The sequence below is a fragment of the Phacochoerus africanus genome, chromosome 2 (assembly GCF_016906955.1).
Source record: "Phacochoerus africanus isolate WHEZ1 chromosome 2, ROS_Pafr_v1, whole genome shotgun sequence".
Lineage (NCBI taxonomy): Eukaryota > Metazoa > Chordata > Mammalia > Artiodactyla > Suidae > Phacochoerus > Phacochoerus africanus.
Genome location: NC_062545.1, coordinates 29,891,092 through 29,904,478, shown reverse-complemented (window position 1 = coordinate 29,904,478; position 13,387 = coordinate 29,891,092). Strand labels below are relative to the sequence as shown.

At 44.1% G+C, this 13,387-nt stretch overlaps 1 protein-coding gene across 1 annotated transcript; it reads left to right on the top strand.

The window, feature by feature from the left end:
- The first annotated feature begins 7,847 nt into the window (after positions 1-7,847).
- On the top strand, positions 7,848-10,837 carry TCF21 (transcription factor 21). The gene is made up of 2 exons (XM_047758357.1): positions 7,848-8,584; positions 10,281-10,837. Exons 1-2 carry the CDS (start codon positions 8,135-8,137, stop codon positions 10,368-10,370), a joined length of 540 nt encoding a protein of 179 aa, XP_047614313.1. The 5' UTR covers positions 7,848-8,134; the 3' UTR covers positions 10,371-10,837.
- The last annotated feature ends 2,550 nt before the right edge of the window (positions 10,838-13,387 follow it).

Genomic DNA, 13,387 nt, shown 5'->3' with positions numbered 1-13,387 from the left:
CCCTGGATATCTTCACAGATAAGAAGTAAGCTGACATCACGTATGCATGTGAAGTCATCCACCTCCCAAAGAACAGAGTACTAAGACAGAAAGAACCTGGGTCCCTGGATATTTTCACAGAGCAGTTACGCATTCACCCTCGACTGCCCAACCAAAGCCTGTACTATAAGAAAGAGAGAAGCAGTAGTTCCCGTTGTGGCTCAGTGGTAACGAACCCAACTAGTACCTATGAGGACACAAGTTCGATCCCTGGCCTCGCTCAGTGGGTTAAGGATCTGGTGTTGCCCTGAGCTGTGGTGTAGGTTGCAGATGCGGCTTGGATCCTGCATTGCTGTGGCTGTGGTGTAGGCTGGCAGCTAAAGCTCTGATTTGACCGCATCTTGGACACTTCCATACGCAGTGGGTGTGGCCTTTAAAAAAAGCAAAAAAAATAAAAATAGAAAAAGGAAGAGAGAAGTAAATTTGTGACTTGTTTGATTAACTCTATATTGGAGTTGTGTTTACTCCTCTAAATAATGTGCATATCTTACAGTTGACAGTGGGCCTTCCATATGCTATTGTTTAGAACATCCGTCCAGTCATCCCACAACTATTTTTAAGTGCATATTAAAATATTAGCCCTGCTCGAGGCTCTGAGCACACAACTAAGCCAGGCACACAAAGTCCCTGAACTCATCAATCTTTCATTACAGTGATGAGGGAAGAAAGGGGGCAGAGAGACAACAAAGTAAACACTAACACAATAATTTCAAGGCAGTAACAGTAATTTAAAGTGAGGGTTCTAAAGTCAGAATTGGCTGTGTTTAAATCCAGGTTTTGCCACTTATCCACTGAGTGGCTAGCCTCCAAGAATGACACCCCACCATATGCACACAAACACTCATACACACACACACACACACACACACACACACTCACACACACACGCACAACTGAACCATACCTCCTCTTTTATAGGCCCCTCCCCTTGAAACTGGGCAGGCCCCAGGACTCACTTTAGGTCAATAGAAGGAGGCCAGGAGTTCCCGTCGTGGCGCAGTGGTTAACGAATCTGACTAGGAACCATGAGGTTGCGGGTTCGGTCCCTGCCCTTGCTCAGTGGGTTAACGATCCGGCGTTGCCGTGAGCTGTGGTGTAGGTTGCAGACGCGGCTCAGATCTCGTGTTGCTGTGGCTCTGGCGTAGGCCGGTGGCTACAGCTCCGATTCAACCCCTAGCCTGGGAACCTCCATATGCCGCGGGAGCGGCCCAAGAAATAGCAACAACAACAACAACAAAAATATATCCACATAATTTACATTTGAAAATCATAATCTTTACAGATACAAAAAAAAAAATAGAAGGAGGCCAAAGTGATGGCATGTGACTTTCAAGGGTAGACCACACTAAGACTTTCAGCTTCCACCTAGATCTTAGGGAATGCTCACCCAGAAAAGGTTCAGCTACCATGGAAAAAGTTCCACTACCTGAGACCATCAGGCTAAGGAAACCATGTAGAGAGACTGTGTAGAAAGAGATGACCACCTAGACCCTAGCTTTTTTTGCCATCCACCCTGAGACCTTGGTGTGTGAATGAAGAAGTCACCTTTGATGTTCAGCCTAGTCAAGCCTTCAGATGATTCCAGATGCCTTCTGGCTGCAACAGCATGAGAGACTCCAAGTGGGAACGAGCCAGCTGAGCCCAGCCAACTCACAAAATCAAGAGAGATGATACTAACGCAAGTCACTAATTTGGGTTATTACACAAACAGGAGCCAACTGGAACAACAACTTTGTGAACAAAATACGTTTCTTAATCTTTCTGTGCCTCGGTTTTCTCATCTTTAAAGTTCCTATCTCATTTATAATTGGTATTAGAACTAAATGAGTTAATCTGAAAAGTGTTTACAACAGTGTCTGATTTGTGGTAAATGGTTCGTAAATGTTGGCTACTATTAGTATCAATAAATAAAATAGGATGATGGGACAGATATATTCATAGAGGATGCTCAGGGAAGTTCTTTCATGGAAGATGACCCTTGACTTTAGATTTGAAAAGTAAGAACTTCACCATGTAGAGAGCCAGAAAGGAACCTCCAAACAGTGAGAGGAGGGAGGACAGGGGTCCCCAGGTGGCAGCAAGACAGTGTTTTTGAGGGACACAGGCATGGCCAGTGTGGTTGGAAGGTGGTAAGCAAAGTGAAGAGTCATGTAAGCCATGATAAGGAATTTGGATTTTACATTAAAAACAAAGGGAAGCTTTGAGGGATTTTTAAGCAGGCTAATGACTTGGAACACTCTGTTGGAAGAGGATTTTAGAAAGGCAAGAATGGAAACAAAAAGATCCTTTAGAAGACTCTTGTAGTCATTGTGTAAAAGACTTTGGTGGTTGAACCAGTGTTGAGCAGGGGAGATGGAGAGAAGAGGGCAGGTGTGAGGTTGTGTTTATTGCATGAGTAGCCCTTGGCCTGCCCATTAGGCCCCTATGGTAGAGATGAGATTTGTTTCAACAAGGTCATTTTGGAATTTAAATTATTTTAACCCCTTAGACAGGATTATGACCAGCATACCACAAGATGGCTCAAATCTATCTCATTTTGTATAGTTCAGGGTTCAATTGCTACAGAGTCCTGTTACTAAACGAGGGATAACAGAACATAAGTTTTCTCACCTGTTTCATATTATTATTTAAATAAGAAAAGTAATTCAAAGCAATCTGACTTAGTGAAAGGAGCATTAAAAGGCAAATCAGGACACAGGTTCAAGTGGCAATACTGTCACTGACCACTTATGTGAACCTGCACAGAATTCTTGACTATTTAGAGCCTCCTTGGTCCTCAGCCCCTTCCAATACTGTAGGTCTATTACCTTGGGGCTACTTTAAAATACTACATTTCCTGGAAATATTTTATGCTTCTGAGGTCAGGAGTCACACTCTAAGTACTTTCCTGATAGTCCCAGGATTTAAACTCTGTGACTCTTGACTCTTGGCTCCTTGGGGCTAAAAGCACCTGCCACGAGTACATAATTACAAAGAGATAATCACCAGAAGGAAGCTTTGATTTTAGTGTCCATCTTCTTCTAACCTGACAGGAAGGGGGCTGATGGAAATTTAGCCTCTATTTGTTTTATCACCAACAATAAACTGTATTTAACATACAATGCCTTACAGGTATCTTTCATATAATCCATAGGATTTATCCTTTTCAGGAAAATTTGGGAGGTTTTACTCAGGCTTTACATTAAGACATGGAAAAGTCATCATTCACGCAAGCTTTTCCAAAACTTCACTGTTATGGGTATAAAGCCTCTGGCACATATTTCTATTAAGATTTCCATTTCACAGACTCACAGACAAAGAAAACAAACTAATGGTTACCAAAGGGGAAAAAGGGGAGGGATAAATTGGGAATTGAGACTAACAGACACACACACTACTACATGTAAAAGAGATGAAAGACAAAGACCGTGAACTACATTCAATATCTTGTAATAGTTTATAATGGAAAAGAATCTGCAAAAGGATAAATATATATAATTTATATATATATATGTAAATTGAATCACTTTGCAGTACATTGTAAATCAATTGTACTTCAATTTTAAAAAATAGTTGCAAATATAACCTTAAAAAAAAGATTTCCATTTCATGTAGTGGCTCTTTCCTGAACGGTGACAACAGAAAGGAGAGATTCTACATAAAATGTAAGAATAAAGGCAAAGAACCTCACATGGTACCTGACAGGAGAGTTGTTCAGTTTCTCCTCTTTGATTTCCTCATATTGAGTGAGTCTAATGAAATCTGCTAGTGTGAGAAATCTTAGGAGGATATTAAATTGGATTTGTAAAACTTTTTACTTCTCACTATCTGCCTGAGTTTCCTCCGGCTCACTTATTCCTGAAGGTAAACTCATGTGCATGGACTTGGTTGTTTTCAGAGTTACATCATGGATCATGTGGGATGTAAGATTATCTTTCGGATCTAAAAACCATGATGCATCTTTCCTTGGACTTTCTTCTTGTTGTTTGCCAGCTTTAAATCTTAGTACTATAACATTGGGTCTATAATTTATTGAATTAAATGTGAAAAGGAGGGGGAGGCTTAGGTGAACACTGCAAGGACTTCTGAATAGTGATTATAAGTGGTGCCAGGTAAAGATAACAGCATCACCATGGCTGATGTCTTAGATGACCACCAATCTCACCCATTAGTGCTGTATTCACTTTGGCTGCCAAAATACAACAGGCTAGCATCATTATAATTTGGAATAAGTAAGGGGAGATAATGCTCCTTTGACAAAATAAGTTAAAATTCAATAACATCGAGTCAAATTTCAATGGTTTTATAAGCTGAAGATGGAAAGTAATCAATCAGTGGCAAAGGATACACTGGCAATTGTGTCCAGTGGAGAAAGAGATGTCAATATGCATAGAGGACCAGCACCTCACTGAAGTGATGGTGGTTTCCATCAAATAAAGAGAATAATATATCTGAAGGTGTGAATTAGAAGTGAAGGGAAAAAGGCACACAGCCTGTGTGCCTTCTGAACAAATAGTAGGGAGTATGAGAAGAGGATTAGAATTTGAATTTAAAGACGTTTCCTTGCCCCCTGGGAATGTGATGGTGGTACATGAAATCGGTACCAAAAAAAGCCTTTTTCTTCTCATAAAAAGAGGAAGCAAATTATTCCATCTAAGTGCAACTGAATCAAATTTGAACTTCCTGAAAAATTATCAGTTGATAAACCAGGATTTACGTTCAAGGATGCATTCCATGCCTAATCTTCATTTTACTACTTTTGGAGATAAGTTTTCCAGCATTGAAATCTTTCAAAGATAGCCTTTCTTGCAGAACAAATTGTTAGAAGTGTGCAACAAATTGGCCAGATGTCTCTGGGGCATAAATTCTCTCTTACATGTAAGGTAAGAACTTTTAGTAACTACCTCATTCTCTCAAACCACTGGTTTTCTGTTTGGTTCTTTGAAACTGTAATGTTCAAAGCATTACTCTTGTCATTGAAAGAGTTAATACAGTTTTTCAAAATTGCTTCTCTTCTCACAGAATATAGTTTATATCTTGGGAGAATTTGGCACAGCTTAAGTTACAGCCTAACCGATTTTCTCAGTAGGATCCAACAATAAGTCATTTCCCCCACTCATTTGTCCCTAAGTGTTTATTAGCAAGATAGACACAAAACGTCAAGAGGAAAAAGTGTTAGTCGTATTAATCTATTCTCTTCAAGACTACACATCAAGGTACCAAAATAATAGTCTTCCTCATATCTTGCTCCCCAACTAGCTATCCCTTAGGGAGTTTTTACAAATACCCAAAGTTCATTATCAACCCACTAGTCCTTCCCAGCCTAAATGTATCACTGCAGCATAAGTGGGCTTAACTCTTGCTTATCTAAAAAAATAATAATACAAATTGCTAGGCACAAAAAAAAGCAGTTTGTGGCATGAAGCTAGTTTTGCCCCTTTCTAGAAATTGCTATTTTTAAGTTTCAGATCTTGGAAGCATAGACTGGTAATAGAAATCTATTCAGTTGTACATATTACTATGATTATTACTTTCCCCCAAATAAGTCTCAGCAGCTTACCAACTGAAGCACAGCAGAAAACCAGACCCCCTCTCTCCAGTAAGAAAACTCCAAGTAAAATCCTCCCTGCTTACTAGCCTGGTATGTGGCAAGGCCATAGATCTGGTTCTTAATTACCATCCCATTCCAGAGCCCAAATAAATAAATTATCTCCAGCTATTTTGCAGATATCTCAGTAACTACACACACACACACACACACACACATTTCACAAAGCATTGGCCAATGCCCATTTTCACATAGCTCTTTTAGTCTAAAAATAACTTTAACTTTCATGTCTAACCAAGACCAAGTAAAGGGAGGGCAAATCAAAGAAAACTAGTTGGGAATCAGAGGGGAAATGTTTAACAGGCCTGCTGGGTGTTCTCTAAATGCTGTCTTGGATCTCAGATTAAATTATTATACTTTCTGTGTTGCAGTACTGGGTCATTTGTGCATGAGGACAAAGGCAACTTCAACTTGATATTTCTGTCATCCCTGCTGTGGGAAGAGTCCTTTTCCTGGTTTATACCATCAATCACTCTTGCAATAAATCTTGGTAGTGGATATGGTCATTTAAATCTCCACCTGCACAAACAACAGAAAATAAGAGAGCTCATAAATCTCTACACTGTTGATGAACAAATTTTGGATCCTGGGCAAAGATATTATGGGGGGGTCCTCACTAATTCATTAATAAAGACTGATTTGCTGACAATCTGTTTAGTTTACAGCATAGGGGGAAAGCAAACAAGACCCTGCTAAGAAAACAAAACATTAGAGGTTAGTGAATTCCCAGCTGAGCCCAGGATTAGAGATACGGTATCTTAATGTAGGAGAGGGGTGCAGACTCCTGGCCAAAAGCTCCGAAGTCACTCTTGCATTTTGCTCCAGCCCTTCATCTTCAATGTCTAATTGCAAGGAAAGAAAACCCCAAAAAGAACTAGTAAGAGAGAGATTCATGCATTCCATCTCTCTCATTTCATGCCATCCATGTCATTTAATCCCTCGGCTTCTGACTCCCTTTGGTTTTTTTACTCCCCAGATTTGCTTCTTCTCCAAGAAAGATGGTTAGGACTAGAGCTAAAGATAAAAAAGAACCTTTCCTAACAGGATAACTTTGTTTAGTGTTTTGCAACGTCAGCTTCACATGCAGAACCCTGGTAGCTCAGAGGATGTCAGGAGAAGGTGAAGGCAGCAGGGAACCCTGGAGGGAGGAAACCAGAAGTCCCAGATAATTTGATGTATGAGAGGAACGAATTATCAAGACAATATTAAATGTAGTTCTAGAAAGAAACCTATGGGAAAGTTTTAATTTCATTAAGAAAAGATTATCAACTAACAAAATACTTTCTACACACCCTATCACGCTATCTCCTTCCTTTTATTCCCTGAAAACTGTGTGTAGTTGTGTGTGAGTGTGCAATGGTCAAGTCTGTTTGTGTATACACAGACAGTTCTTTGATATCTTTAAAGTGACCAGGTACAGATGGATATTTTCGTACTTTCGTTGCCATCACTCTAAAGATCCTATTAAGCACTAATTATCTTTTTTTTTTTTGTCTTTTTAGGGCCACACCTGCGGCATATGGGGGTTCCAAGGTAGGGGTTGAACTGGAGCTGTAGCTGCTGGCCTATGCCACAGCAAGGCCAGATCCTGCTGTCTTAGACCTAAACCACAGCTCAAGGCAATGTTGGATTCTTAACCCACTGAGCGAGGCCAGGGATCAAACCTGCATCCTCATGAATACTAGTGAGATTCCCAGTTCCGCTGAGCCACGATGGATGGGAACTCCGAGGCAGTAATTATCTTAATTCACCTCAGGTAAGGTAGGAAAATATCTTGGAAAAGCCACGGAGTCTTACGGAGCTGGTTGATCTCTGCCCTCTGCCTGGATTTTAATTGATGCGGGGGCGGGGAGGGCGCAAAAGGATGCTAGTGAGATTTGTGGGTGAAAGCCCCAGAAAGAGAAAACGGATGTGGTCGTTTCTCCTAAAGTTCTGGGTAACAATCAGCTATGACCTCTTAAGCGGGAACGCAGGCCTTAGGAGATGGGCTGCGGAAGGGGCTGTGGGTGGAGCCTGCTCCTCGCTGGCTGCCCCAGTGGAAGTAGGTGACCGGTTTTTTGCGTCCTGCAATTGAGTTGATTTACATTACAAGTTGGAAATCTGGGGCTGTGCGTGAGAGTTTCCCTCCGGCGGTGAAAGGGGTCTAAGAGCTTGGCTGGGGCCTAGGAGGCCCCTCCCCTGGGTTGCAAGGATCCGCCTCTCTATTCCCCAGATAAATTCCTAGTGTCCACCAAATTCCTCAGCGCTCTCTCACACTCCCCTACGGCCACGACTCCGGGGGTGGGGAAACCCAGCGTCAGTTTCCTGCCCGCTCAAGCCCTCGCGGCTCCTTCTCACAACTCTGCGAAGGGGAGCGGAGTGTGAGACCCAACCAGACCCCCAACTCCCGCTCCCAACCCGAGGTGGCTGCCCCACGCGCCACGTTCCGGGAACCCATTGGTTTCAGGGTCTCTTTTCTTCCCTCGCTCCTCTCTCCCTTCTCTCTCCATCTCATCCTCTTCCCCAAACATGTCCACCGGCTCCCTCAGCGATGTGGAGGACCTTCAAGAGGTGGAGATGCTGGACTGCGACGGGCTGAAAATGGACTCGAACAAGGAGTTTGTGACTTCCAACGAGAGTACCGAGGAGAGCTCCAACTGCGAGACCGGCTCTCCCCAGAAGGGCCGCGGCGGCCTGGGCAAGAGAAGGAAGGCGCCCACCAAGAAGAGCCCCTTGAGCGGGGTCAGCCAGGAGGGGAAGCAGGTCCAGCGCAACGCGGCCAACGCGCGCGAGCGGGCCCGGATGCGGGTGCTGAGCAAGGCCTTCTCCAGGCTCAAGACCACGCTGCCCTGGGTGCCCCCGGACACCAAGCTCTCCAAGCTGGACACCCTCAGGCTGGCGTCCAGCTACATCGCCCACTTAAGGCAGATCCTGGCCAACGACAAGTACGAGAATGGTTATATTCACCCGGTCAACCTGGTAAGTTCTCGTCTGTGGCAGCGGCGTCCCTGGGCCCCAGCCCATCGCGCCCTCAGTGGTTCCCGGTGTGAGTGTGTGCGCCCGCGCTAGGACGCCCGCTTCTCGGCCACCTCCAGCTAGAGCCTCTAGGGGACCAGTGCAGGCGATCCCCACAGGGCCCTCACTCTGAGTTCCAAGCCGCCAGAACGCGGTGATTTATGCGAGTGTTTGACGTGGCAACCCAATTAGGAGCTTGCAAGCACACTGAGCTGGCAAAGAGGAGGGGATCCCCCGCACTCACGCCAGCGCCTTCAGGGCTGTTGCGGGACAGAGGACGCGGAAGAGATGCTGCGCGCTGAGGAGGCATGTTATTAATCCCTTAATTCTTCCTTTAGCTGAAGAATAGAACTTGGTTTCCCACCCCACTTATTGCAAATAAAAACATCCAACTCTATTTGTTTCCCGAGTATATGTGGAACCATTAGATATGAACACATTCATGCCCCCCCCCATAATTATCACATAAAGCTTCAGCTACTTAAATATGCTGTGCTTCTTCCAGAGGAGGATTAAAGTTTTCGAATCCCAGAAGCTCTAGCAACGATCAGCAGAATCAGTACATTCTCAGGATACTAGTGTAATAAATAATATTAAAAGCGGTCAAAGATTTCAGAACATGTTACTTTTTATCTTGAAAAGTTTTGAGCCTAATATTTTTCCTCAAATGTTTTGCTGTTTAAGAAGTATATTTTAATTCCTTTTTCATTTGACTTAACGTCCAGGCTCTAAAGACAAAACAACTAACTAGCACCTCTGTTTATATATGATAAGGAGCGGGTTTTCCTCTTAAAAGTCCCCTTATCGGCCAGCACTGCTACAGAGATTTGAAGGTTTGAATTGTCTTCTTACTAAAATGGTTTCAAGAATTAGAGGCCGGAGGGGATGCAAAACCACATTTTGCTACGAGGAATATTTTCCCCTCCGATTAAGAATCAATTTTTTTCAATGAGTAAACAGCCTTTTAAAATCTGAAACCAAAATGAAAGCAGTGCCTTCATATACAGTTGCTGCTGGTTTCAGCTTTGAATAAGAAACTTAAGTGAGCTTTATTATAATCATCACATGGAAGGGAAAAGAAAGCCAAGCTATGTTTGCTCATTCCAGTAGGAAGATGATCCTAAAATACGTGGATCCTAAAGTTCTTTCATTAAGATTATTTGTTTTTAAGGGCTAGCAATTAATCTAGAAACTGTGGTTAAAGCCCGCGTTTGTGAAGAAGGAAACGAAAGTTAGAAGTAGGGAAATCGATAAGGGTAAAAGCGAGAGGGCTGGGAAGCCTGACCACTGGCCTCGGAAGAGGAGCCAGAAAGGCGCCTCACCTTGAACCCGGTACCCAGTGGCGCGAGGTCCTTCTCGGCTTCCGTGCTCAGGCTGTGCCACGGTGGAAGCCACTTTGGGCTTTCCAAGGTTCTCCTGTCTTGGGTTTCACTTTGAACCCAGGGTGAGCCCCTCTTTGCTCCCCATCCCGAGCTGTGACTTGGTGCCACAGTTGCATTCTGCCACAAGGCGCACTAGGACCCCGAGTACACTGCAGAGAACCGTCTCTCCCACGCACTGCCTGCCCCCACCGCGCCGTCTTCTTCCGTCTCTGACTCCCACCCCATCCTACCCCCTCCTCCGTGGCCACTTACCTCCTCCACCCTCTTCTCTCCTGCAGACGTGGCCCTTTATGGTGGCCGGGAAACCCGAAAGTGACCTGAAAGAAGTGGTAACTGCGAGCCGTTTATGTGGAACCACGGCGTCCTGACCTTGGAGGTGCGAGTCTGGGAAAGGCGCGCTCCCGGGGGGAGCGGGCCCCGGGAAGGCGACCCTTGCCCTCCCTGTTCTCTGTCTCTGCTTCCCCCTCGCAATGCTCCTCTCCCTGTCCCACCCCTCGGAACACTTTACAGCGACGAGGAGATTCGTTTCCAAACCAGAGGACATCAATTGTACTTAACAACGATTCCCATCTATTTAACTTTATTAACTTCTACCGTGAATGACTCTGCGAGCCTTGCTGGTCCAAGTGCAATACGTAATTATAAATATATAAATAGATAATAAGAGCCTATCAATGTGTATCTTTTGTACAATATGTTGTAAAATGTAGATCATAGAATAGCTGACTTTGACAGTCACATTTATAAAGTAATTCACTTAAAGATATATATTTTTTTCAAACAAGTTTTGCTACTTTCAAAAATAAATCTTTCTTTATATTGCTAAAAGCCCTGACATTGGTGTGTGTGTGTTTTTTCTTGTAATATATTCGGAAAAGAAAGGTGGGGAGCTAGATAATATAAGTGGTTCTTTTGAACCTCAACCCAAACTTCTAGAGATAAGAAACGATTCAATACCATTTCCGCTATAAAGGTGCAGATAATATTTGCACTGAAACCTTAGCAAATAATTGATCTCTCGGATTTGCAAGTTACTTTTAAGACAATTAGAAATAATGTGACTGTAAACAAAGAAAGGTCATGATTAAAATAATTAAAAGTTACACAATTCAAGAGATAAACACACCAGAAAAGGAAAATCTGATTTTCAGGTATTTCACAGTATAATTGCTGACAGTAGCGGGAAGGTAAACTCCACATTCTATTATAACTTTCCAGACGCGGACACAAACCCAAGCAACCCATAGTTGCAAACCAGAGAAGAAATAATGGAACTATAAAAATGTAAATGCCATACCTCAGGAATGTGTTTTATGATTTTCAAAGGGCTGCAACATGCATTGGATATTTCTTATTAATAACTAATGAATTACTTCGAACAATGGCGCATGCCTGCCTTTCGGTTGGGTTAGCCAGTGCGGTCAGCTCCCCTCCACGACTTCCGGCGGACTGGGCTTTAATTTAAACATCTTCCAGGCTACGGAACAACTCGTTGGGGAAGATTAAGTTGAGATAAACAGAGAGGCAAGTCCGAGGAGCCTGGGACCCGGTTCCCTCGCTGCCCCAGAGCAGCCCGCGGCGGCCGATGCGCCAGATGCCACCGGGGCTGTTTAATGTTCGGGGTTATGACCGCAGTGTTTACAAGACGTCTTCGGTTATTTATACTGTTATTCCTCGCAGAGGGCCTTGAAACTTCCGCTTCATGTGCTTTCTTTTCGGATTTTTTTTTTTTCTCCTTTTTCTAGGTTCAGTTTGGTACCTGGTGTAAGAGCTGCACTTACCTCCAACCAACTCCTCTTGACTGGGGAATCGCTGGGCTGGAGGAATGGTCCCTATCGGTGGTAGTTCCCACGTTACCAAGTCCACACCTCCATTTTCCAAAGGATGACTCCTCATCCACGTGCCTGTCAACTGCACGTCGTCGGAGGACCTATTAAGGTGTCAGGCTTCCCTACCACTCCCCCAACCCCCTACCCCGACTTGACCTTCAGGAGAGCATTTTAAGCTCTGGCCACCACTACTTTCATTCGCTTCTGCTACAGGGACAGTCCGCCTTAGGCTCCAGGGCTCCCTGATCCAGAGTTCAAGTCAGAGATGAGTTCCAACGAGACTCAGTTTGTACTTCACGTTCAGCAAAATTTCCAAGCTCCCACTCATGTTTTTACAAACAGATGCTTAAAATTCTGAGCACCCCACAAAGGCAGCCCCCCAGAGAAGTAACTTTGGCTGGTTCATTCATTCTGTGAAGACCCCTAATTGCAAACGGATTTGTTAAAAAGTTCTCATGCCTCCCACCGCATAATGCCTGAATCTATGTATACAAGACACACAGGTTAAGCCCTAGTTTGGGCTCCAGTTTTGTTTTTATTTTTGTTTTTGTTTTCTGAAAGGGTTTGGATCCTCAGCTTCCTCATCTCCGAAAGTGGGGATAAAAGTGATTATAAGAGAATAATGATCACATACATTCTTTTCCTCTTTCACCTCACAAAGCATTCGTGGCACTCAAATGAAATTACATTTTTGCAGTTGCTTTGCAGAGGAAAAGATCCATGCAAATATTAGTCATTTGTACGAAGTGGCTGGCAGCGAGCAGTCTATAATAGACAGACCTGAGCTTCAGGCAGGAAGCTTAAAGGGGTGAGTTTATACCTCACAGGCTAAGATCCTTTTATTGCTAGAACCAAAACACCTCGTCGCTGCAGTGTTAAAGGTTACAACTCTCTCCCTCTCTCTCTTTCTCCCTCCCTCTCTCTCTGTCTCTCTCAGGCATACACACACACACACACACACACACACACACGCATGCACGCACGCACGCACACCTTTACCCTTCCTCAATGTTCTCCAAATTTGTCCAGAGACTTACAGCAATGTGATGGTCGCCTAGAAATCAGGAATTCAGAAATATTTAGAGAGCAAAGATAGGGTCTGGGACCAGCAAATAGTGCCTGGCTGTCAGGAAGCCCAGAGCAAAGAGGTCACAGCCTTCAGGCCTGGGCTCACTTGGGGACCCAAGGGTTGTGCACTGAAAGCAAATGACTGGGTTGTGGCCAGCACTAGCCTTGGCACAGGGTAATGTTACTGCCCCACACCCCTCCACACACACATCCACAGTCTAAACGTCCATCATTCCCAAGTGCCCTTCTCTTCTGCCAGATCATCAGCACTCCCTCACCCACCATGCCCTACTTCCCTGTGTCACAAACCTGTCCCAGCAGGATGTGACTGCCAGTCTAGGTGCTCCGTGTGTGTCTTGATTTAAACTGGAAGCAATGGGCAGCTGGAAGAGTGGGGGATCCCTTTTACTACAAGCCAGATAGGGGTGAGGGAGACTGTCCTGTCCGTGGTCTCTTCGTTATAAAAATTGTCCTAGAAGATGCTTTCA